The sequence below is a fragment of the Meles meles genome, chromosome 5 (genome assembly GCF_922984935.1).
Source record: "Meles meles chromosome 5, mMelMel3.1 paternal haplotype, whole genome shotgun sequence".
Taxonomy (NCBI): Eukaryota; Metazoa; Chordata; class Mammalia; order Carnivora; family Mustelidae; genus Meles; species Meles meles.
In genome coordinates, this window is record NC_060070.1 from 119,400,838 (window position 1) to 119,428,125 (window position 27,288).

At 38.8% G+C, this 27,288-nt stretch overlaps 1 protein-coding gene across 1 annotated transcript in view; it reads left to right on the top strand.

Annotated features, from left to right (window-relative positions):
- The first annotated feature begins 804 nt into the window (after positions 1-804).
- Positions 805-27,288, top strand: part of SRPK1 (SRSF protein kinase 1) — an 81,663-nt gene continuing 55,179 nt past the window's right edge. Inside the window, 3 exon segments of the mRNA XM_046004880.1 lie at positions 805-885; positions 888-944; positions 947-1,469. Of these exon segments, the coding sequence (XP_045860836.1) occupies positions 870-885; positions 888-944; positions 947-1,469 (596 nt within the window). The 5' untranslated portion in view covers positions 805-869.

Consider the following 27,288-nt stretch of genomic DNA (forward strand, 5'->3'; position numbering starts at 1 on the left):
GGCACATCCCCTCCAACTTTCAGTTTCTTAGTGGAGGTAATATTTTGTTTTTAAGCTGTCACAAATATCAAATGAGATAATGCATTTAGAACAGTATAAACACACGCTACAACTATATCATGTACTAAAAAGATGATAAAGTGGTAAAATGAGAAAACACTGTTTTTATTCTTCCCCTTCCTTCCTTTAGAGCCTTCATATAAACGTGGAATTTTAAGAGAAAATTCAGTTTTAAGGTTTTCACGTTTAAAATTTTTCTTTATTTATTTAGGGTTTTCACTTTTAGAATGAAGGTAAGTTCACAGGCTCCTGCTTTCCAGGCTCTTTTTGGTGCTGCTCCACCTTTCTTTTCTTTCTCACTTGTAATTTCGCCCGCCCGCCTGCCCTCATTTTCTTTCTATAGTATCTGAACTGAACCTCGCAAGAGTTCAGCAAAGAAACTGGGACACGCCTAATTAAATCCATTCTACAGACCAGGAAACTGAGGCTGACTCCAGTGGGCTGCGGAGCACCGACTCACCACCCAGGGAATCCTCAAAGCCACGCTCGTCTTCTTTCCTCAGGGGCAACCGCCCTGCAGAGAGAACGAACCTGACCCCGCCAGGCTTCCAAGCTGGTTCTCAGCACCTCTGTAGCATTCACACTTGGCGTTCTTTCCTCCTCCCAGCCCCCGATTCTATACAGCCCCCCCTCTCCTGGGGAGCAGGTGGTAGGCTCCGCGTTCAACGCGCAGGCGCGCGCCGTCGTGGGGCGGGGGCGGGGGCGGGACCTGGGGGGCGGAGTGTGCGCGGGCTTGGTTTTGGGCCGCGGCGGGAGCGGGAGTCACCGCCACTCGAGTGCGCAGGCGCCTGGCGGTTACCGGTCTCGCCATGGAGCGGAAAGGTGAGCTTGGAGCGGCCTCTGCCACGAGGGGCAACGGCTGGCGGGGCGAGGCCCGAGTCAGCACTGGAGCTTCGCCTAACCGCCGCAGTCCGGTCCCCGGGCGTGCGGCGCCCCCCCTCTGAGGTGGCGCCGCCCCTCACCCCCCGCCTCTGGGCTGCGGGTCCGCGCCCCTCAGCCCGGGCGTCCTTCCGCGCCGGCAGTCATCGCCCCTTGTTCCCCGACAGGCCGACCCGCGCCTTGGGGCCGCTGCAGGGCCCGGCGCTCGGCGAACCAGACAGACCTCCGCCCGCCGGCCCCCTGACCCGGCCCGAGCCCTCGCCGGCTCACCGCGCCTGGGCGCTGCTCTGCACCCCGTGGCCCGCCCGCCGCCCGGCCGGCCGCCTCGCCCAAGCCGCGGCGCTCGCCCCAGAGTCGCCTCTCAGGCGGGCCCCGCACCCGGGCCTCGCGCCCCTGCTGGGTCTCCGCCCTCACCTTGGTTGCCTCCTTTCCTCCACGTTCGCCCTTCATCCATCCCTCTCTCCTGCAGTGCTTGCGCTCCAGGCCCGAAAGAAAAGGACCAAGGCCAAGAAGGACAAAGCCCAAAGGAAGTGAGTCTTGTACCCCAACATCCCATTTAGATTTATTCCCGCACCTCCTTTCCTCTGGTTTCACCTCTTGAACGTGCGCCGGGTTTGGGCACCGCGCGGCCCCGGCCACATGGCCTCGGAGTGGCCTTGGAGGGTCGCACTCAATGAACCGTGTGGAACCGAGCCGATGTTGCTGAGGGCCAGGCCTGGGTATTAGCAGCCCCGGGCCTGCTGGAAGGGGCTGTTGGAGGAGGACCAGAGCCCGCCCGGTACCTTAGCTCACCAACTCCGGAGAGGAGGCACCGCTCCCCGAGTTTGGGCCTCCGGGCGGAGCTGGTTGATCAGTATCAGCTTGTGGACTGTTGGTCTCTTCCGTACCTGCTTCCCCGAGTCTTAACTGGACTCCTACGTCTGCACTGTAGGCGTCAGGGAGTTCTTAAATGAATTTTCCGCATTTTGGTCTGCCAGCCACACGCTCTCGCTTACAGAGGAGGGCACGGAGCTTTCCCCTGGGTTAGCCAACTTCCTGAGCCTGCTCGGCGCATCGCCGGCCCTGCAGTGTGCGGGCAGACCACTGTGTGTACAACCGGCTTCTCTTACTGCTCCTCTCCTCTCAAAACCTCAAGTCCTCGCGCTCAGTGCACATTACCTTCTGGAGTGGGCCTAACAGTGGTGACGGGTGTCGGCGATGCTGGTTTGGTGTGTGAAGTGCCACATGTCCGGGTTTATCAGCAGGATGCATAACCGTGGTTTAGCGCCACTGTGGGAAACACAAAAGTTGGTCCCATCTTAGAAACGCCCAGTAGAGGGCTTCTGCCAGTGAGGCTTAGCCGAAAGAACTTTTAGCTGGGGCTGACGTTTAATTGCCCCGTGTCTTGGAAGTTGTCTTTTAGGCAGTTTGTGTTGAGAAAAATAAATGCATTATTTTCTTGACACTTTTCCATTTACTTAATGTTACATGGAGTTACATACAGCTTCATTCTTCTTGAGCTGATGAAGCGAGAATTTCTAAGGTTTTCCTGGGTTACCTTTCTGAACGATACTGCCAGATGTGATGTGTCTGTGTGGGTTTTGGTGGCTCCAATGTTTGAGAAGAGCACATAATGACTTCTATCAATAGAGCTAAAGTGGTAGGTGACCTCACCTCTTGTTCCATTTCTATCAACTGTCTTATGAAATTTTTTATTTCGTAAAGTGCTTTGTAACCTACACATTTAAATATGAGTTTATCTACATGTGTGTGTTTGACTCTTGATTATCCATGTGTGGATCATTTCAAAACCAGTTTTTAATCCCAGATTGGCTTAATGGAAACAGCAGAGGAGCTAACCTGGTTCTTGTCTGCAATGGAAATTTAAATGTTATTCTTTTTTTTTTTTTTTTTTTGTATGTGCCTTAGTTTTGTTAGTCCCTGTGGAGATGTTGAGATGTATTATAAAACGTTATCTTTTCTGCTGATGTGGGGAGATGATAATTTTATTATGTACTGTACTGTTTAGAAAAGATCTGTCCTGTCCACATGGAAATTAATTTTGTATCAACCTGAATAGCCTATAATTTGGGAGGAAAGTATAGATAGATGGATTGATGGATGGATGGATGGATGTATTTATTTTTAAGTAGTTTCCACACCCACTGTCAGGCTTGAACTCACCGCCCTGAGATGAAAAGCCACATGCTCTACGGACTGAGCCAACCAGGCATCCCAATCATATATTTTTACTTAATATTTGTTTATTTTATTTATTTTTCAAGGTTTATTTATTTATTTGACAGAGCACAAGCAGAGGGAGCAGGAGAAGGAGAAGCAGGTCCCCCTCCAAGCAAGGAACCTGATGCGGGGCTCGATCCCAGAACCCTGGGATCATGACCTGAGTTCAAGGCAGTTGCTTAACCACCTGAACCACCCAGGCACCCCTGAATCATATATTTTTAGTACCAGATACTCATTACTTTGGATTATCTATTTAGACCATGTGCTTTATTTCTAAAGCGGAATGTATGTGCTTTGGATTATCTATTACTCCTTCACTTACTGGTGTATAATTTGTGTTATTTGCATACTTGCACATTTAATTTAAAAGCAGTTAAATAGCATAGCAGTTATTTTACTATTTGATCTTGTACAGCTTTTTTATGTAAATGAGCCTTCATTTACTTACAGTTTTAAAGATGCTTTATTCTTTTTTTAATTTTTTTTAAGATTTTATTTAGTTATTTGACAGAGATCACAAGTAGGCAGAGAGGCAGGCAGAGAGAGAGAGGGGAAGGGAAGCAGGCTCCCTGCCGACCAGGCTCAATCCCAGTACCCTGGGATCATGACCTGAGCCACCCAGGGGCCCTAAAGATGCTTTATTTTGGTTTTTGTTTTCAGTTAATAGTTTTTCTTGACAATTTTAACTTTTTGTTTGTTTGTTTCTTCAGACTCCTTTTAAGTAGCTGAAATGTCTAATTAACTTGGTTAGAGTACTGTGTCAGAAGTTCAGGCCCCACCGACTCACGTAACTTGACTCTGCTCCATGACTCCTGACTGCACTCCTAATTTCCAGTCATTTTGCAAAGGCAAACTGCTAGTTACCAGATTAGTCAGGGAGAAGGTCTGAGGAAGAAGCATGACATAAAGGGCGCCTGGGCGGCTCAGTGGGTTAAGCCCCTGCCTTTGGCTCAGGTCATCATATCAGGGGCCTGGCACGGAGCCCCTCATTGGGCTCTCTGCTTAGCAGGGAGCCTGCTTCCCCCTCCTATTCTCTGCCTGCCTCTCTTCCTACTTGTGATCTCTGTCTGTCAAATAAATAAAGTTTTTAAAAAATTTAAAAAAAAAAGAACCATGACATAAAATTCGGTCTTTGGAAAAAAGAAATATTTGGTCTTTGGAGTGAGTCAAATCTGGTTTGAATTGCGATTTTGCCACTTTTAGCAATCTGACTTTGGATAATTTAGTTAAGGCTATGGTCTTATATATTGTTATGACTAGTTGCTGAGTCATGATGAAAACTGATTAAGAATTTACAAAAATTAAGTATTTAAATGAAAAATTTTAGAGACTTTTGGAAGTACAGCCGTAACTGCATCTTAGTAATTTAGTCGTGGTGTAGTACAGGTGGAAAGGATTTCAGTCTCCTAATTTTGTAGATGTTAAAACTAGAACCTACATAACATGAAATAATATTCCATGGAGCTGGAGCTGGTTGTAACAGGATCAAAACTGGGATCCAGGGCTCCTGCCTTCCAGCTCAATGCTCCCTAGCCTTTGTTTCCTTCAGGTTGACTTTGGGGATTTTTAGTTGTCTTATTTGAAGAATTTTGCCTCCATTTCACTTTCTCAGACATTGTATTCTTATTTACTAACTTTAACTAGTGGATGATAATCTCTGTTTTACTTTACAGGTAAAGAAATTGAGATTTTTCCATATTACTCCCATAGAAAAGTATAAAGCCAGGTTTTAACCCCGGGTCTCATGGACCCCAAAGCCCTCAGTACTAACCATTGCTGTCTCCCAAGTGACAGTTTCTTCTGATGAGCCTGAGGACAGACAAGGTAGAAACTGAGCAAACTAGGGCTTTTAAATAAGGTAACTCAGGATGCCTTGGTTAAAGTGTAAGTACCTACTGGCTCGTGGCTATATTTCTAAAAGGACACAATTTTCTGTCTTTCTTAGGTCATTCAAGTTTCTTCGGTAATTTCAATATATATATCAATAGATGTGTGCCTTTATCTGTTTGTCATAAACTTTTATAATTTAACATCCTTTATGTTTGCTTTTGACATTATTTCTTATGGAACATGATTCCAGAATGGATTTCATATTTAATAATTTTGTTGCTTAGCTTAGGAAGTTAGTTGGGACAGTAATTTTTACTTTCTTTGAAGTTAAAGAACTTTATGAATTTAGTAGTCAAATTACTTGCACTGGAAAAGTGATTTTTGCTTGTTTCAGCACTCACTGATCAATGCAGTTAAAGAAGAGACAACTTTATTTCCTAGTTGTCTGGAAGATTTAATTGTTATATTGAAAATTTAGAAGAAAAGATAGTGGAAAATTTCTAACATTTTTATCCAGTAGAGAGCAGAGTACATAAACTTGAAACAGTTTTTTTTAGTTAAATGGTTGGATGCTTTTTACACTTAACAGTGTACCTTGGAAATTGATTCTGTATCAGTTCCTTATAGCATAGCCTTATTATTTTTTTAAAGTCTGCCTTTTTCACTAAGGCTTCGAAATGGTTCAGTATCAGGACACCTGGGTGGCTTAGCTGGTTAAGCATCCGATTCTTGATCTCAGCTCAGTTCTTGCAGGTCTTGATCTCATGGTGGTGATTTCAAGCCCCACATCGGGCTTCATGCTGGGCGTGAGACCTACTTTAAAAAAAAAAAAAAAAAAAAAAAAGAAGAAATGAATCCGTATTAGGGCATAGTTGAATAGCTTCATTTAGCATTCTATCATTCCATTAATTGGTTGTATCATAATTTATTTTAGCTCTTATTAAGCAATATATACACATGTATTTAGTTCCTATTAAGCATATCTATATATACATCCAAAAATGGAATCATGAGTATACTTTTCCCCAGCTAGCTTTATCATGCATATTTTTCATAACACTAAATATTCCATATCCTTTTCATTGTTCTAGTGTATGTTGTTTCCAGTTTTTCACAATTCAGAGCTAAGATAAATAAGCTTTTGGATGACAACCATTGTTCACATCAGTGATTATTTACTTAGGATAAATTCTTGGAAGTGATATTACTGGTATGTAGATTTTAAAGGTTTTTAATTTGGGGTGCGTGAGTGGCTCAGTCAGTTAAGCGTCTACCTTTGGCTCAGGTCAGGATCTCAGGGTTCTGGGGTGAACCCCCACATCCTTGGGCTCCCTGCTCAGTGGGAAGTCTGCTTCTCCCTCTCCCTCTGACCCTCCCCCTGTGCTTGTGCCCACACTTGCTTGCTCTCAAATGAATAAATAAATATAAATAAATAAAGGTTTTTACCTTCATATTGTCAACAAAGTTTTCTCCAGAAACATTAACTAGTTTAATTAGGAATTAACTAGTTGAATTTGCCTATTCATTAAACAAATAATTTTTTAACACCTTCCGATATCCTAGCAGTTTTCCATCCTCTGGTACATGGGTGAAGAAAAACGTCTTTGTCCTTGGGAACTTTATTTTCATGGGGGAGGGGATAGAGAATAAACAGTGCACATGGTAAGTACCTTATGTGGTATGTTAGGCAGTTAGTTGGAAAAATAGAAGAAGATAAGGGGAATTGAGGAGTGGGGATGGTGGTGCAGTTTTAAATAGGGTAATTGAAGCCATATTGAGAAGAGGGGAATGAAGGAGGACTGCTCCAGACACAGTGTTGGAAGTGGGAATATTCTTGCACATCCTACTTGGGCACCAGAACTGGGCAGTGTTACTTAAAAAGCTTCCCAAATTTGGTAATCTGTAATTTTAATTTTTTTTGTTACTATAATCTATATACCTATGGATAGGTAATCTATAATTTTTAATTTCTTTTGTTACCAATAAGGTCAACCATTTGTGGGATGTATTTATTGGCCTGTTCCTTTCTTTTACCCATTTTTATATTGGGTTGTAGATAATTTTTGTGATATTAAGAGCTATTTATTAAGAATATACCGTTGTCATGTGGCAGATTTATATTTCTCAAGCCTTTCTAATTTCATTTATAATGTGTTCTTGACATAAATTGATTTTTTTAAAAATGTGGCAAACCTGTCTTTTCCTTTGCTTTTTATCTTTGAAATTTTCAATGTTAATTGTCATCTTTAAAAAAGTTTTGTTTGTGATTCCATTAAAGTGTGTGGTTGCAAAATTGCATTTCTAGAATTACAGTTGTCAGAAATACTTTCTTGTCCTCTTTTCTTCCTCAGTAAGTTTATATTATGTTAGTAAATTTTGTTTACATGTCTTTCTGCTACAGTGAGGCCCAGAGGCTTGCCAGATTACTGTATTCCTTTAGTTTACTTGAAATCAGTAACTTATGGAGGTGCTGAAATGGTAGGTACTTAGGAACTCCTTTATCGAAAATGAAGAAAAGACAGGCTGGTCAACTAGATTCAGGTTTTGTTTTTTTTTTTTTAGAAGTTAAAGGGTAAGAGTGTTTTTTTTTTTTTTTTAAAGATTTTATTTATTTATTTGACAGAGAGAGAGAGATCACAAGTAGGCAGAGAGGCAGGCAGAGAGAGAGGAGGAAGCAGGCTCCCTGCAGAGCAGAGAGCCCGATGCGGGGCTCGATCCCAGGACCCTGAGATCATGACCTGAGCCGAAGGCAGCGGCTTAATCCACTGAGCCACCCAGGCGCCCCTAGATTCAGTTTTTAATGCATTTTTTAGACCTGGCAGAATAACTGCGGCAATTTTTCTCCCCCCATCTTAGGGAGACTTTTTGCCCCATGTTCCCCAGATCTTCTCTGTCACTAATGCTAACTTAGGGACTAGTTTTATTCTTACATTGTCTAAAGTATTATTGTAATGCTTCTCTCACTGTAACTGAATTAATTCCAAGTAAGTAAGAAAATTCAGATGGCCAAGAGATTTTTTTGAATTCTTCATTTCCAGTACAAGGCAAACAATGATTTAGCTAAGGAGAGATAGATAACTGGATGTATTTATAATCTTGGGGGTTTTTTCATTGAATTTGAGACGCTGTCATTTTTAAATTACACCATCTTATATTTATCACGTAGAAAAAAAAAAACCAGTTAAACACACCATTCGCTCTAAGATGTGTCTTGATTTCAGAGATGTGGGAATGTTAGGAGACCTGTTTGTGTTTGAATTTGTGAAATGCATTAATTCCAGTGATGTGTAGAATTGGGAGCACTTCTTTTTAAAAGCTTTATTGTGGGAAATTTCAAATTTATACGAAAGAGGAAATGGCAAAATAAACTTTTATGTATCCATCTCAACTTAAGCAGTTATCAGCTATGGCTAATGTTTCATTTTTATTTCCTGCTTCTGCTCCCCTCCATCTTTTAAAGCAAACTGCAGACATCATATCATTATGTAAGATATAAACTCTTAATTTTCTAAACATGGCTACAGTACTATTATCACACTTAAAATTTTTTTTTTAATATTTTCTTTATTTATTTGACAGAGAGAGAGGTCACAAATAGGCAGAGAGGCAGGCAGAGAGAGGGAGAAACAGGCTCCCCGCTGAGCAGAGAGCCCGATGCGGGGCTCGATCCCAGGACCCTGAGATCATGACCTGAGCCGAAGGCAGAGGCTTAAACCACTGAGCCACCCAGGCGCCCCCACACTTAAAATTTTTTGAACCAAGGCCTTTATTGGTTAATTTTAAGTTTGTTTAAATCAGGATTCATAAGATCATTACATTGCTATTGTTTGAGAAGTCTCTCTGGTCTTTTTATCTGTTGGTTCTTCAGGGTTTTTTTTTTTTCCCCCCTGCAAATTTGTTTTTGCTAGACTGCTTCATAGCTGGTGTTGTATACTTCTACCAGGGGACACCTGCTGTCTGATGAACTTTTTGTGATGTTAGCAGCCACTGGTCATTGCTAGATCCATCTTATTTAGGGTTGCAAAGTGGTAATAGTCTGTTCTTTAATTTATTAATTGTATTGTTCTATGAAGAGAAACTTTACCTCATCTCTTTGGTTACCCAGTGAGACACTTCATATATGTAAGACACGGATAAATACTTTCCAATTTTCATATAATGAATTAGATTCCCAGCATCCTCCAAAATGACCAAGAAAAATTTAATATAAACTCACAGATTTAAACATTTGTGTTTCAGTTCATTGATTGGATTTTTTTTTTTAAGATTTTTTATTTTATTTATTTATTTGACAGAGAGAGATCACAAGTAGGCAGAGAGGCAGGCAGAGAGAGTGAGAGGGAAGCAGGCTCCCTACCGAGCAGAGCCCGATGCGGGGCTCGATCCCAGGACCCTGAGATCATGACCTGAGCCGAAGGCAGCGGCTTAAACCACTGAGCCACCCAGGCACCCCCATTGATTGGATTTTTTTTTTTTTTTTTTTTTTTGGCTGGTATAGCTTTATGGAGGTATAATTTACGTATGAAATTTGCCTGTTTAACGTGTATAATTCAGTGGTTTTTAGTATGCTCACAGAGTTGTGCAACCATCACCATGATCGAATAAGATTGAAACATTTTCATCACCCCAAATAGAAACCCTGTACCCATTAGCAGTCACTCCTCATTACGCCACAACAGTACCCTACCTCCAATCCTAGGCAATGACTAATCCACTTTTTTGCCTATCTGGACATTTCCTATAAAAGGAAGCATATAATAAGTGGTCTTTTGTGACCGGCTTCTTTACCTTAGTCTTTTTTTTTTTTTTTAAGATTTTATTTAATTATTTGACTGAGAGAGAGAGAGAGAGAACACAAGCCGGTGGAGCAGCAGACAGAGGGAAAGGGAAGGGGGAGAAGTAGACTCCTTGCTGAGCAGAGAGCCTGATGCGGGGCTTGATCTCAGGACCCCGGGATCATGACCTGAACCGAAGGCAGATGCCCAGCGACTGAGCCACCAGGTGCCCTGTATAGTCATTTTTATTGATTGACCCATCTTTGGTCAGTTGAAGTCCCTTCGAGATGGCCCCAAAGTCCATTTGACTTAATCTGAAGCATCTTTTATAGCTTTTTTGCTGTGACAATTTGTCTAGAATTATCTTGTACATTTTCTGCCCAGACCAGGAAATAGGTCTTTCTCTAAGAAGCTTTTTCATGGGAAATGGCATTTCAAAATCACAATCTAGGTGCTTAAAGTATTTATTCCTACTGAGTTAGTCATTGTTTCTAGGCCTTGTCTGTGTTTGGAGCTAGGAAGTAAGTTTTTTTTTCTTTAAAAAAAAAAAATCATGAGTTCATGTTATACTTAAAAATCAAATTTTTCTTAGCCTTCTTTGATTTTACATCTCCCATTTCCTCTCTCCCACACTGGAATTATTTTCAACAGCACCAACATGATAACAGTATAACAACTTTCAAGTATAACAACAGATAACAACTTTCCAGCAGTATAAATACAAAAGAGTCACAGAATGACAATGCCAACACTACCACCAACATATTATTGAAGAAAGCTAATGATTTTTTGTTGTTTTTAAACCTTGGGATATATTTCCCTAGGGATATAGAGTCAAATTACTGAGTTTTAAAGTTACTTGGGCCAGTTCCTTGCTGTGTAATTATGTTACCACCTGGTTAACACAGCTTCATTTGTCATTTTGCTCTCAATTTTATAGCATCTTTGGTGTTTAAGACTCCATGTCTTAGAGAATTTGAGTCACCTGTGTTTTTAATTTAAAATTAATATTGTATGTAATTTTTAATTGTGTTATTTTATTTTTAGAATGTGGCTTATAAAACATACTCTGAGTAAGCCAAAAGGGAAGAGTGGTTATTAGAATGTGTGGAGTAAACCTCCTCCTTTGTATCTGAAGAAGAAACGACTTCTTAGCTCTCCTTCATTGTCCTGTGAGATGAGTCCAGTGTAATAAGATCTTCAGATTTTTCAGGAGACCCTGGAAATCTTTGTTTTCCTGTGATTCTCCAGATTATTTTGATTTTTTTTTCTTTTTCAACCATTGTAAACAAAAGTTTAGGGCCAGGATTTGCCTTACAGTCTGCAGTTTGTCATCTCTGCCACAGAATCTGAACAGGATGAGGGTTAGGTATTAATAGCCTAATTAATTGGCTTAATACTATATCAAGTACCCTTTCCTAAAGTTACAGTAAACACAGTTGTGGAAGAGCCCTGTGGTTCTGTGTACCTCTTATTGGAGAATGTACTTTGGGAATTTGGGAAAAAAACATGAGATCAGCTATGAAGACTGGTGTATCCAGTTTTTCAACTCTTTTGACAAAGAATGATTTCAGAAAGTTATCAGAAGCCACAAAATAAATATACTTTGTTCATTTTCAGGGAAGTATAGTAGTACTGGACATAAAAGTCAGTTGGCAGGAGCTAGATAAATAAAAATCATGTTCGTTTGTACCATGACAAACCTTCAGTTGTATAGATTAAGATTAAAGTTGAGGGCAATTTGTTGCTTTTGGGTAGTAAGTTCATTGGTGGCCTAAATGCCTTGGACAATATGGATGGGTATTTTAGGACAGCTTATCAAGAAGTTTGAGAACATTTAATACATATGTTTTTTAAGGACTTTTTTTTCTTAAGTAATTTCTACACCCAACATGTGGCTCAAACTTAGAACCCTGAGATCAGGAGTCACACACCACGCCAGCTGAGCCAGCCAGTTGCCCCTTAATACATATTTTTAATTACCATATAAGAATTGTCACAGATAGTGATGAACAAACATCAATGCCATGAAGTTTGGTGTTGGTAGGTACCATGAGTCACACTGATGACCTTTGTATTTGATTTACTCAAATTCTAAATTCTTTGTTTTGAGTGGCTAGGCGTTTTTTAAAAAGGCTACCAGTACTTTTGAGGTGATTTTGTGAACTTTTGTTTCCTGAAATACTAAGGTAATCTTATTTTGTAACTAATTATAAATGTAGTTTGTGGCAACTGTATCTTCTCATTCACTTTGCTTTTAATTATGGTGCTGCTTCAGTTTGTGAATATTCTTGAATGTCCTTCTAACCAAGGAGTTTGATCAAAGGTGTTGGGTTCTTTTTACACATGAGCTTGGTGACAAGCTCCCTTGATACTCCTTTTATCTTCTACAACTGTCTGTGCCTTTGAGAATAGATTTAACAGAAACCGTATTTTGCATTTTTCTTTGCTAGTATTAACAATATAATGTGATTAAATTAGTTAACTTGTGCTCATGTTTCTAAGTGGAAGGTTGGTATAGGTGTATATGCTTGTGTGCAGTTCGCCAAAAAGAGCTTGTCCTTTTAAAACACCATCCCAGGTTCCAGCCTTTCTCCAGCACCATTGCTGGGTTGATTTGGACAATGTCATTTGACTTCTGGAATCTGACATGGCTTATCTGTCGGTGGTGAGATCCTGAGGGTGAAACTGCGTGGGAGTGCCTAGCCTAGCCTAGCCTAGTGTGAAGCTGGAGTAAAGTGCTGGTGGTTACTTCCTTCCTCATGCTTTCTTCCTTACCTTACGTAAGGTAAGGATTACCTTTGACTTTTATGTGACATTTCTTATTATTATTCATGTATCAAATTAATGGTTTTAACTTACCTATTGGTGTTTCCTCTATATTAATCTGTATATATAAAGTCTGATTTGGGATATAATGGCCTAAAGGCCAGGGATAATTTATATTTAATTAACACCTGATAAACTTAGGCACTCAGATTTTTATTTTGATGGTGCCAAATCCTAGCTCTGGTTTAGGATTACTGAGTTGAGGTTACTACTTGAGCATGTCTCAGAAGTTAAGTTCAGCTTGTCAATTTGCAAAAGAAAAAATTCCTGTCAGGAAAAATATATATGGAAAAGTAGTGGGAGAACGTTAGTACTTACTGAGCTCTACTGTGTTTAGGTGCTGGAACTTAAAATAGAATCTTATTAAAATTTTGCATCAGATCAGGTACTTCAGAAGAGATGGAAAGATGGTTTCGTGCACATTCGCCTCTTCCCCTCAAGGGGCATACAAGCTCTTAAGGGAGATGAGTGTACAGATAGGATTTTCTCTTCGTCTGTATTAGTTCCCTAGGGTTACTGTAACAAAGTACCACAAAGTGTATGACTTAACCCATAGAACTTTATTGTCTCAACAGTTCTGGGGGCTGCTTGTCTGAAATCAAGGTATCAGCAGGTTTGGTTCCTTCTGAGGGCTGAGAGGAAAGAATCTGTTTTTAGGCCTCTGTCCTTGTCTTGAAGACGGACACCTTCTCCCTGTGTCTGTGCATCATCTTCCCTCTGTGTGTGTCTCAATTTGTGTTCGAATTTTTACCTTTTATAAGGACACTGGTCATATTGGATTAGGGTTCATCCCAGTGACCTCATCTTAACTTGTTCACCTCTGTGAGGACCCTGTCTCCAAATAAAGTCACATTCTGACATACTGAAGGCTAGGACTCCAGTATATCTTTTCGCGGTTATGGGGTGGGATACAGTTCAACCCATAACACAGTCCCTGGAAGACAGTTCTCTGCATTAGGAGATTCTATAATTCTTTATTCCCCACAGTCAAATGAAGACTAAAGTTTACAAGTATGTAACCTAGAGTTGCTGGGTGCTGTCTCTAATCAGCTTTTAGGCATCTCTTACCTCTACTCGAATGTTACAACCCTATTTAAAATAACGTTGGTGTACTCTGTCCCCTTAGCTTAATTTTTCTTCTTAGCCCTTCTTGTAGCCTGACATTATAGAACTTGTATCTCCTTGAGAGACATTGAGATAAGACTTTGATGGGACGTTGTAGTCCCAGCTTTAGCTATGCATTGGCAAAAACTCAAGAATCAGATAAATTCAGATTCTTTAAGGCTATTTTTTCACCTCATGCTAAAATGTAAACATGATAAAGACCCTATTTTTTCTTTTTCTTTTTTCTTTTTTTGCTCATGGTTGCGTTTCCAGCGCCTAGAAAAGTGCCTGGCACAAGTACTTAGTAAAAATTGGTTAACTAATGAACAGATAATTGCTTATTCCTTTTCCCTTATTTCCTTCCTGCAGTGCTACAATTTATGTATCAGGCCCTGCACTAAGTAGAAGATAAGCATAATGTCTATAAGGTAGATTTTTATCCTGTCCTCTTTTCACACAGCTGAAGGTCAAAGAACTTCCTAACCTAGCAAAGTGGAGCTCTGGTAAACTATAGAGCCAGGATCAAACCTAATAAGTCTTATGGCATCAGAGACCTTGCTTGGAACTACTATCTTTGCAATGTCTCTTATATTTTTGCTTTCTACTTCTGCTACCTTTTACTACCTTCTTGACAAAGGAATTTTTCTAAAACACTGTTTTTATAGGGTTACTTTGCTGCTTACATGTCTTGATGACTTCCACATAAAATAATTCAGTGCTTGACATTTAAGGCTCTCCACAGTCTCCTTCGGTTAGGGGACTGGTTTGGGGTGGGGGGCGTGTCACGAACAATCGAAGGATGGTGAGTGATAGATAGGGATGAAAGAGAAGATACATGCCTTTTATGTATCCCTTTCCTAGGCATTTGGGTTACATTTGAGCAAAATAAAATCTGTCCTCATGAGACTTAAATTCTGGGAGTGTGGGAAGGAAGACAAGAAAATGTCAACTGCTGAAGAAAAATGTAGCAGGGTAAGGGGATGGGGGGAGGGCATGCAGCCACTTGATGTTTTATATAGGAGTGTCAAGAAGTTCTCTGAAAAGGCAACACTAAACTCAGAACTAAAGAGATGTAGTCAGAGATGAGTTTGGGGGCTAGTGAAAAATTGGATCATGAAAGGCCTTGTGTACCGAACCTAGGCTGCTGTGATTGGAAGGTCACAGAGTGCCATCTAGTGGTTGTTGATCATAAATGTGGGTGAGCCTTCCAGACTGTAAGAAGGCTCTACAGTAGTTTGTTTTTGCCAGCTCAGTCATATAAATGGAAAATGTGGATGCCTGAAGAAAACCTTCATTTATGAACTATTTGAGAGTAATTATAAACATTGTCCCCCATACCCCTAAATATTTCATGTATTGCCTTAGAACAAGGACGTTCCCATATATAACCAGACTTATCTAAATAAGCAATAAAATATTGATACAACATTATTATTTAATCTGGATCTTACTCAATTTTACCAACTATCCCGGTGTCTATAGAAAAACAAATTTTTTTCTGGCTTAGTATCTAACCTAAGATCATGCATTGCCTTTAGTTTTTCTGTCTCTTAAATCTAGAACAGTTCCATAGCCTGCCTTTGTATTTCCTGACATTGATATTTTTGAAGAATATAGGCCATTTTTTTCTAGAATGCCTTTTGGTTTGGGGTTGTCTGTTTCCTCATGATTTAGGTTTTGTGTGTTGGTGCCACCAAAGTAAATTGTATCTTCCTTGGTGTATCACATCGTATCTGTCTCAGAATTGGCATTGTTCCCGCAATTGCTTAATTAAGGTGGTGACTACCCAGTTTCTCCAGCATAATGTTATGTTTTCCTCCATTGCAAATCACAAGTTCTTTGGGGGGGAGATACTTTGACCTGTGTAAATAACTTATTCCTCATTGAAATTTCACTCTTTTAGTATCCATTGTTGATTCTTGCCTAAATCAGTTGTTATTATGACAGTTGCAAATAGTGATTGCCTAATCCTCCCATTTTCTGCTCGAGTTATTGGTCAGCATTCAGTTGTTAGAAAAAACTTTCCCCTTTCCCCATTCATAATCATAGTCCTAATCCTTGGTATGAATTTAGGGAGTCTTGTTTTATTCATTGAGTTTTAATCCATTACTCTCATTATTTGATGCTCATATTCTTTCATATTTGACCAGTGGGAGCCCTTTCAAGCTGGCACCTTGTCTTTCGACAAGTTTTCTGCATTCTTTGAGCACTTATACTTTCTAGCACAACAAGGTGTTCCAGGTTCATCTTTGCCTGCTCCAACCCTGGAATCAGTCTTTTCTTGAAGGAACCCTGGTTTCTTTTTTTGAAGTCTTGGATTTGGGTGTGATTTTAAGATCCAAAAAATTCTTTGTTGGACAATATGTTGGCATAGTAGGACGTTTCTGTGACATCACAGTTCTTTATTTCCAATGAAAATTTTAGGTGGCAGAACCTGTGATAACCTCCTCACGCCTTCACACCTGTTCTTTGGTATTACCCTACACTGAGCAGGTTGCTGGACCAGTGATAATTAATGTTGTAGGAAACCTCCATGTTTCTATTCTTGAAACAATACCATTGTAGAATTTGTGATTAATAAGTTCCCTAAAATGTGAATACATGAAGACTCATTTAAATAATGATTAGATCTCCCCAAATTAATACATAAATGTCCTATCTAGTAACAAGATTCAGTTAAGAACTAAAGCAGATTTTAAATTTTAATGGAAAAATACAAATGTAAGAGTAATAAAAATTGTAAAAAGTATAATAATAAGGATGGGATCAGAACTGCCCAGATATTTTAAATGCTGTGAAGTTGTAATAATTAAAGTTGCTTGATACTTACCCTTGAATAAACAAGACAGTGGAACAGAATAAAAAATCCAAAAAACAGTGAGGGCATGGGAATTTAACACCATAAAAGTTGTATTTCAGATGAATTCAGAAAAATGGATTCCAACTGCTGTTGGAAGAACTAGGATTAAAAAAATATTCATGAGCTGTTCTTTGTTTTTGTTTAATAATACCAGCTAAAATTATTTTAACTTCTTTTTTTTTTTAAGATTTTATTTATTTATTTGACAGGCAGAGATCACAAGTAGGCAGAGAGAGAGGAAGGGAAGCAGGCTCCCTGCTGAGCAGAGAGCCCCAATGTGGGGCTTGGTCCCAGGACCCTGGGATCAGGACCTGAGCTGAGGGCAGAGGCTTTATTTAACCCACTGAGCCACCCAGGTGCCCCTCTTAACCTGTTCTTAACACAATTAATTAGAGGTGGAGCAAAGGTTTAAACATTAAAAAAGAAACAACATATAAGAAAAAATGTGAATGTTAAAAGTGAAATAATCTTGGAGGAAGGCATGACCAAAAACTGTATCTAAAGATTGAAATATTTTATAAAAATAAAAAATGTATACATGTCAAAAGGAGAAAGTCAGGAAAGCCAAACCAAAAAACACTGGGGAGGAGTACTTTTTTCTTTTTTTTTCTTTTAAAGATTCTATTTATTTATTTGAAAGAGATCCCAAGTAGGCAGAGAGAGAGAAGGAAGCAACCACCACCCCTCCCACCCCCCCACCCCCACCCCCACCCCACCCGGGGCAGAGAGCCCGATGCAGGGCTGGATCCCAGGACCCTGAGATCATGACCTGAGCCAAAAGCAGAGGCCCCAACCCACTGAGCCACTCAGGCGCCCCAGGGTGAAAAGTACTGTTCAACCTGTGCTCGAAGTGATGATGTTCATTGGGCATGCCGTTTGGTTCATTTGTGTTTGCATTCCATTTCAGGTTCTCCCACATCCTCGTTGGTTTTATTTATATTTTTATTTTGGGAGCCAAAGGACACATCACTGTGTTTTTGAAGAGTCAGAGCTATAGGAGAAGATATAATCAGAAGTGCACTTCCTCTTCATTCTGGCTACCCTCTTCCCCACTTTTTCTCTTTCCCGATTCCCCATTGTTGCTTTAGTTTCTCTATTCTTCCTGTGTTTCATTTTGCACAAATGAGCAGGTGCATGGATTTTTTTTTTTTTTTAATATCCACTTTCTTCCATGGATGGTGGCATACTGTAGCTACTCCTTTGCACTATGCTTTTTCCATTTAACTGTATGTCATGGTTGTCTATTATTCTATATCAGTTCATAAAGAACTTCCTCAGCCCCCTTTTTTTTCTTTTTTTGCAGCTGCATAGTGCTCACTTGTGTGCACATACCACACTGTATTTAACCACTCCCATGTGTGGGCATTTAGGTTGTTTTTAATATTTTGCAATTACAAACAAGGCTGCAATGAATAGCCTCCTGCCAATGTTATTTCCAGTTTTTTGAAGGTATATCTTTCAGGGTAGATTCCTAGAAGTGGAGTTGCTGAGTTGGAACCCAAGTAGATTTATCATTAAGTATTACCACATTTCCTTTCAGCAGGATTGTGCTGTGTGCTTTCTCACTAGCAGTGTATCAGGTGCTTATCTTCCAAGAGCTTCCCCAAAAGAATGTATATTTCGGCAGTCTGATAGGTGAGAAATGGTATCTCAGTATTTAATTTACATTTTTCTTTTCAATGAGTTTCACCTTTAATATGTGTAGAGCGTCATTTTTACCTGTTTTTGTAAATTGTCTCATCTCCAGCTTTTTTTCTTTTGGAAAAAAAATTTAAGTCTGTGGCAAAGTTGAAAAAAATGGGATGATAGCCTGTAATTGTCTTCTCCTGTATTCACTAGCTGCTGACATTTTGCCATATCTTCTCCTATCTTTCTACATCAGAGTAACACAGTTTGATGACTTAGCAGCTGTGTGCATCCATGAAATCACCACTGTAATCAAAATACAAAAAATTTCATTATACCCAGAAGTTTCCTGCTCCTTTGTAGTCCATTCCTTCCTGTGTTGCTGGCCCCAGGCAAAGACTGATCTATTCTCTGACATTATGCATCAGTTTACATTTCTGGATTCTTATATAAATGTAAATACACGTCATGTATTCTTTTGTATTTGGCTTCTTTCATTCAGCATAATGATTTTTGAGATTCATCCATTTTTCCTGTGTATCAGTAACTTATTTCTTCTTATTGCTGCATAGTATTCCAGGGTATGGCTTTACCACAATTTGTTTATCCATTCACCTTCTGATGATCATCTGGTGGTTTCCAGTTTCTGGCCTTAAAGCTGTCGACACGGTAATTTTGTTGCTGAACCGTTTGAAAGTTACAGGTCTCATGACACATCATCTGTAAATACTTCAAGATACATCTCTGAAGAATGGTATTTCCTTTAATAAATGCAGTAATGTTATTATACTGATAATGAGCACACCTAAGAAAGTGAATATTAATTCAGTGTCATCTAATACTCTGACCATATTTAGATTTTCCTGTTATCTCAAATATGTCTTTTATACCTTTCTTTTTTTGGATCTAGAATTTAGTCAGGGTTCAAGCATTGCATTTGGTTATGTCTCTTCAGCTTTAGTTATGTCTAAGTTTTTACGTAAGGAGATACTCCACATTCTCTTTGCTTTCCCTGCCTCAGAATGGAATCATCCATTGCCCCAAAGAACCCCCTTGTGCATTTTAGTGAGTAATTATATTTGGAAACCAAGATCTAGGTACTGGTCCTGCTCATTGCTATTAGGATTCTGTTTTTCTTGAAGTGGAAGTTGAGGGTAGAACTAAGAAATATATTTAAATATATATTTTAATTTTGTGTGTGTGTTGTGTGTATTTATTTATTTCATGGTACTTCCAATTCAAGTGTACTACAGGTTTTCTTTACTTTCTCTTATTCTGTATTGGTATATCCCTTCTTTGTTCTCAATGAATCTGTATTATTCCTTTTGCTTTCCTCCAGTTATACACAAGTACTTTCAAGATTACGTGTCACTGTCAACACTAAATTGATAAAGTGCAATGTTTCCTTGTAGTTCAAGTCCTAGCAGTATATCTCACTTAAGGATGCATAGACAGCTGTCCAAAATTAATTGAATTAACTTTTTCTCCTGTTTTATTGATTTAATATTCAGTTAATTTATTTTTTCTATCTATTTTTTGTTTTTTCTATCTGTTTACATTGAATATTAAGGTTTGCTTTTTCATCATTTTTTCTTTAATTTCAGTAATACAGATACCGTACATGGTTTAGGGAGCCATCCCTTTCCCCTTTTCCTTGTCCCCCACCCCACCTAAAGGTGACCATTTCATTCCTTTCTTTTCTTTTTTTTCTTTAAGATTTTATTTATTTTATCAGGGAGAGAGTGCATCCACATGGGGGTAAGAGCCAGAGGGAGAGGGAGAGAATCTTTTTTTTTTTTTTTTAAAGATTTTATTTATTTCTTTGACAGACAGAGATCACAAGTAGGCAGAGAAGCAGGCTCCCTGCCGAGCAGAGAGCCCGATGTGGGGCTCGATCCCAGAACCCTGAGATCATCACCTGAGCTGAAGGCAGAGGCTTAACCCACTGAGCCACCCAGGCGCCCCGAGGGAGAGAATCTTAAGCAGACTCCACGCTGAGTGGGGAGCCCAACACCAGGCTTGATCTCACGGCCTAAGGCGATCATGACCTAGGGTGAAACCAAGAGTCAGACACTTCACTGACTGAGCCACCCAGTGGCTTTTCTGATTTATCTCTTTTTGTAAAAAAAAGTATATATGTATTATTTCTTCATCTGCCTTATACATAAAATAATAAGCATACATTGTTTTGCAGTGTGCTTTTTTTTTCCCTCCTTAATAGTATATCTTGGAAATCACTTCATACCAGTTCTTAGGGATCATCATTCTTTTTATGGATTCCCAAGTTTTTTCGAATTCTTACTTTACTTCAGAGAAACCCCAGCTGGAAATTAGAGTTGATACATATGGGTGTGATAGTTACAGGAAAGGTGGTTAGGAACCGGAGTCAGTACAGCTATACCCGAGAAATGGCCTGTTCACTTAGATATTTTAGGTTATAATAACTATTTATAGTATATGTATGATTCCCTGCTTTACCCAGTGTTTTCACTTAACACAGATACCAGTGTGATCAACTTGAATTATAGAGCTTCTACCATCCTTTGAGATTCTGTGATTTCCCCATCTGGTTGGCAAAGAATAAAAAATAATATATGGTATTGAAAAGGAAATGAAGAGACACGGTCATATGTTGCTGATGGGAGTGTAAATTGATAAAGCATCTATGAAAGCCCATCAGCAGTATTATCAAAAAGTAATTTGCACATACCCTTTTTTTTCCAAAAATTTGTTCCAATATTCATTGTTTGTGCACCACACCCAGTGCTCCATGCAATAAATACATGCCCTCCACAATACCCAGCACCAGGCTCACCCCACCCCACCCCCGCACATACCCTCTTCTAGGAATTTGTTAAACTGATAGAGATATATGTGTAAAGAAGTATTAAATACAGGGTTTAGAAGTTTGTGACAATAGAAGAAAATATCCGCAGAAAGATATTTTTTAAAAATTAGGGTATACCCTGCTTCCATTAAAAATGAAGTACCTGCATCCCTACTTTGAGAATTATTATAAAATGTTAGTGAATGAAAAAAGAATGCTTTGAACATGTATTGCATGCTGACAATAGTTAAAAATAAGAATATGTGTACATGTGCCTATATACCCATACATACATTTATTATATAGAATGATATAGGAGAAACAGACTTATCCCTTTGGAGAAGGGAAAAGGGGGATGGGAAGCTGGAGTAAGATAAGAGAGTTGTTTTGTTTTGTTTTGTTTTGTTTTTTTAAGATTTTATTTATTTATTTATTTGTTAGAGAGAGAGAGAACACAAGCAGGCAGACTGGCAGACAGAGGTAGAGAGAGAAGCAGGCTCCTCGCTGATCAAGGAGCCCGATATGGGACTCGATCCCAGGACCCTGGGATCACGACCTGAGCTGAAGGCAGTGGCTTAACCAACTGAGCCAGCCAGGTGTCCCAAGAGAGTTATTTTTTACAGTGAATAACAAGAGATCCAAAGTAATAAGTGGCTGAAACAAAATTATTTCTTCCCAAGGTTAAAACTCTGGGGATGTATCTTTAGCTGTTTACAATGGCTCTGCTCCACACCACGAAGTGTCATGTGACCACAAACTCCTAGCTCACTGGTTCCGCCCTCCTGGATTTTGGGTGTTGTGCTTTGGGGCCAAGGGAGCATCTTGTTTAAGTCATGGGAAGAAGTCTAGGGTACTTGCCAGTTTCTTGAGGAGAGTTTCCCTCTACGTGGCCCATAAATAGCTGCAAGGGAGACTGGGAAATGTGTCTCTCTCTGGTATAGTCCATGTGTCCAGCTTTAAAAAAACACAATAAGTACTGTAGAGGAATAAAATGGAAAGTGATGTAATAGTCTCTGCCATAATATCATATTGTTAAAGTTTGAAGTTTTTGTGGTGTAAGCAAACTAAGTTGATCTGATACCTAAACCTTTTTTTTTTCCCAGCATGAATGTTAAGTAACCCACATGGCTAAATAGTTAATTAGTTTAAAAGAGGTTTTACTTTACCCTGAAAATAGTTTCTTTGAATGGCTGCTGCTTGAATTCATTTGAAATCATAGAGGGATTTCAAGTGACTACAGGACACTGAACTAAACTTTAGAGTTCCAAAAAGTATTAGGTATGGAAACATTTTCAAGTAGGTTTTATTTTCTTTTTTAAAGGTTTTTTTGTTTTGGTTTGGGGTTTTTTTTTCCTTTTTTTGTTTGTTTGTTTGTTTGTCTGTTTTGACACAGAAATAGAGAGTACAAGTAGGCAGAGCAGCAAGCAGAGGGAGAGGAAGAAGCTGGCTCCCTGCTGAGCAAGGAGCCTGATGTGGAGCTGGATCCCAAGACCTTGGGATCCTGACCTGAGCCGAAGGCAGCTGCTTAATGGACTGAGCCATCCAGGGGCCCTTCAAGTGGATTTTATTAAAAGGAACCCATGAGGTCATAGAAATTAAGCAGACTTTCAAATTTATTAACTTTTTCAAACTAAATTATAGAAAATTGTTCTGCGAGGTATCCTCCTGAAGGTCTGCATTTTGTAGAGACTTAAGCTGGCCCACATTTTTGCTCCTACTTGTTTTCACAGTTAGCACCCCATTCTTTGTGCTCTTTCAAGTGCCCTTTGAAAATTAAGTGCTTGTCTCCAGATCTGCTTTTACTGCTTCTTTTGTCTCTCTTGCTACTGTTCTTGCTCCATTGCAGGACCTTTCTTTATGAAAAGCTATTAGTTTGCTGCTGTTGGCCAGATGGCAAGAACTCTCAATAAGCAAGGAGAATCTCAGTTCCTTGGCTTTGTATTAATCCAGGGATAGCTTTAATTTCTATCAAAAACAGAGGGAGGGAAATACTGTGCCTTATTTAAAGTCACCTCTGTTGTGTAATTTACAAACAGTAAAATGAACCCATTTTCATAGTTCGGTATATTTTGACAAACATATACACCCATGTAACACCCCCTTCCCATCCTGACCCTGAGCCAGGTCTTCCTTCTGTTACTGTAGATTAGTTTGGTCAACAACTGAGATAAATGGACTCATACAGGATGTACCCTTCAGTGTCTGTTTGGGGCTCAGCATACTGATTTTGAGATTCATCCATGTTTGTTGCTATGTTAGTACTACTAACATTATAATATAAATTATATATCTATATAATATATATATTAATATGTATAATAATAAAATTATATTTTAAATAAAAAAGGTTTATTCCTTTTTATTGCTGAATACTAATCTGTGACTATACCTCAGTTTTTAGTCTTTAATCCATTGGTGATCATTCGTGTTATTTTGTGTTTGGGCCTATTATGGATCAAGTTTCTATGAATTTGTGTATAAATCTTTGAACATATCTTTTCACTAGGATTGGACTTCGGAGAAACGTCAAAGTGTTTTCTTAAAGAACTCAACAAGAAAACATTCCTTTTCATGGAAATCAGTAAATAAAAATGAAACCTTTTGTAAAATTGAAGGATAATTATGATTTATTAACAGGGCTAAAGAAATTAAGCCTGTTCAATTCAGTAAACTTTTGAATACCTGTGAATTGTTAGGGAGTATCTAAAACAAAAATGGATAAGACACAGTCCCTGTCCTTGTGAAAATTCAGCCTAGTGTCACATTGGTTGAGAGCAAAGAAAAATTAATATTGTTAAACAGATATTCCTAACTGCTGACTAACTCTAGTTAACCAGGTGTCAGAAAAGAAACAGTTTTCATTGGGGTGCCTGGATGGCTCAGTCAGTTAAGCATCAGAGTTTTGAGTTCAGCTCAGGTCATGATCTTGGGGTCATGAGATCAAGCCCTGAGTTGGGCCTGCGCTGAGTGTAGAGCCTACTTGAGATTCTCTCTCTCTCTCTAAAGAAAACACACAAAAAAGAACATATTTTTCATTATTGAACAAATATCTGCTTTATAAAAGGAAATCTCTTCTTTGGCATTCTGGTGGTTTATATAAATGGAATTCATAGTTTACAGAAATGGAATTCATAACTATACCTGTACTAGAGTTCTATAAGCCACAAGAAAATCATTTATTAGTTTATAGTTGTACCATGTCAAGAAAGTGGATTTAGGGGCACCTGGGTGGCTCGGTGGGTTAAAGCCTCTGCCTTCGGCTCAGGTCATGATCTCAGGGTCCTGGGATCGAGCCCCGCATCGGGCTCTCGGCTCAGCAGGGAGCCTGCTTCCCCCTCTCTCTCTTCGTGCCTCTGCCTGCCTCTCTGCCTACTTGTGATCTCTCTCTGTCAAATAAATAAATAAAATCTTTAAAAAAAAAAAAGTGGATTTAATGCTTTCCTGTGTGTCCCATTGTTTTTAATGTTTGAAGTTGTTAATCACAGAAACCTAAATATCCAATAAAGTAGAAATAACAAATAATGTATCTGTGTGGAATTTGCTTTTAAACAAGAATAATGACTGTAAAATGTTGACTAAAATACATATAAAGCATATGAAAACAGCTTGATTCTGTCCTAATCCTTTTTCTCAATTACGAAAAATTTCAAAAATCTAGAAAAGTTGAAAGACTAGCGTAGTAAATACTTTGTATATTTATCCATCTAGGTGTATTAGTTATATATATATATGTAAATACTTTTTATTTTTTGACTGAACTGTTTGAAAGTAAGTTGCAAAATCTATAACACCATATCCCTAAATACTTCAGCTTGCTCTTCCTAAGAATATGGATGTTCTTTTATGTATTTGTCTTGGCTGTGGTAATGATGTTATGGCTAACAGTAATTCTTTAGTATCATCTCACAGCCAGTTTATAGTCATATTTCCCTAGTTGCCTTTGTAAGTGTCTGCTGTTTAAGTCATTAAAACAAGGTTCACATATTTTGGGTGTGTAAATTTATCTCTTCATCTAAAACAGTCCCCCTGTCCCCCACCACCCCAATAACTGATTTTTTTTTTTTTCCAAGAGATCAGGCCAGTTATCTTGGAAAATATCCCACATTCTGGATTTGACTTGTTCCTCTCTCCCTGTATTTCCTTAAAACTAGAAGTTCAGACTTTCTGATTTTTCAGTTTTGAGTTAACATTTTGATGAGAGTAGTCAAGATGATGGTGTGTACTTCATATTGAATCATTTTTTGTTTTTTGTTTTTGTTTTTTATTAACATATAATGTATTATTTGCTTCAGGGGTACAGGTCTGTGATTCATCAGTCTTACACAATTCATAGCACTCACCATAGCACATACCCTCCCCAATGTCCATCACCCAGCCACCCCATCCTGAATCACTATTTGTAATGAGAAGTTTAACCATATGGCTCTTGGAATCTAGTTTTTGAATAATTTTTAAGGTAAAACCTTGTTCAGTGTAAATTCCTTTGATTAATTAGGAAATGCTAATATTTATAAATAAATATAACCTGATGGCTTTTTCTGTCCCCCAAATGGGAGAGCAAATTTTGATTTTGTTGCATGCTTTCTCCTCCAGGACTACTATTTTCAGTAGTGCGTAAAGAAGAAACAGGAAGTAATAAGCTTTATTTCTGGATCAGTGATGCAGTTTTGTCCTGTATTCCCATATAGTTTGGTAGAATACTCAAAATAACCTTTCCTTCATTATGTATATATCCATTACATAAAGCAATGGTGGAGTTTAATATCCTTGTGTTTTGAATTAGACTGAAACAAGCAAACTTGGTCTTTTTGCTATCACTAATTTGAAAAGTAGATGTGTGTGCAGCTTTTAAGTTTGATGTTTTTGTTGTTTAAAACCTATTGCTTCTTTTAAATCTGATCCCTCTTTGAAGAGGGGAGATCGTAACATGGTCTATGAGTTGAAATTTGTAACAGTATGATAAATTAGCTTTTTAAAAGAAGACAGTAATGGGATGCCTGGGTGACTCAGTTGGTTAACTGTTTGCCTTCAGCTCAGGTCATGATCCCAGGGTTCTGGGATTGAATCCGGCTTCAGGTTCCTTGCTCATAGGGAGCCTGCTTTTCTCTCTGCCTGACACTCCCCCTGCTTGTGCTTTCTCTGGCTCTCTTTCTCTGAAAAATAAATAAATAAGATCTTTTTAAAAAAGGAGAAGACGACCGTAATATATACTTTAGAAGTTCATTACACAGAAACATTTTTTAAAATAGTAAACATTTAAAATGGAATGTATTGATTAAGGGGTACAAATAGATAATCAAATTTTTTTATGTTAGATGAACAAATTGGCAATCAGATTTTACATAAATGGTGATTTTAAATAGCTAGTAAACTTACTTAGCACTCTCTTGTTGGATTTTAGGTTTCTAGTTTGTTCCATAAGGAATTATGTCTTTCAGTATTAAAAAATAAATATAGAATGGAAGTCCATTGCATAAAGGCTATTCAGTCTTCTGTCCTACTCTTTCCCCAGTTGTGGGCCTACTTCCTTAAAGCAACCATTTTGACCTGTTTCTTTGTAGTTGGTTGTTTTGTTTTATTGAGATACAGTTGACACATAACATATTCATTTCATATTCTTTTGTTTAATGCATATATCTATCGTGCTTATTGCTGTTTCTTGATTGATTGGCTTTAGCTATTACCACCAATTTGTGCTTGATTAAAGAAGATTTAATTCACTTGTCCCACCTCTACTCTCCCCTTTCCTACAACAGAGTTGTACAATCTTACCACAATCTAAATTTAGACCATTTTCACCACCCCTGCACCCTCCCCCACTAAAAACAAACATAAACAAACAAACTCATTAGCAGTTACCATTATACCCTTACCCCAGATTCTGCAACTAATCTACTTTCTGTCTGTGAATTTGCCTATTCTGGACATTTCATGTAAAGGAAATAATATAATATGTGGTCTTTTGTGGCTGACTTCTTTCACCTAGTATGTTTTTAAGGTTCATTCATGTTGCAAGTTATTTCCTTTTTATGGCTTGATACTATTGCATCACACGGATATACAATCTTTTATTTATCCACTCATCAGTTGATTTCCATTTTGTTTCCACTTTTGGACTATTATAATTAATGCTGTTGTGAACCCTGGTGTACAGTTTTGTGTGTGGGCATGTTTTCATTTCTCTTGGATATAGACCTTGAAGTAGAATTATTAGATCAAATGGTAACTTTAATATTTAACATTTTGAGAAACTAACAAACTCTTTTCCAAAGTGT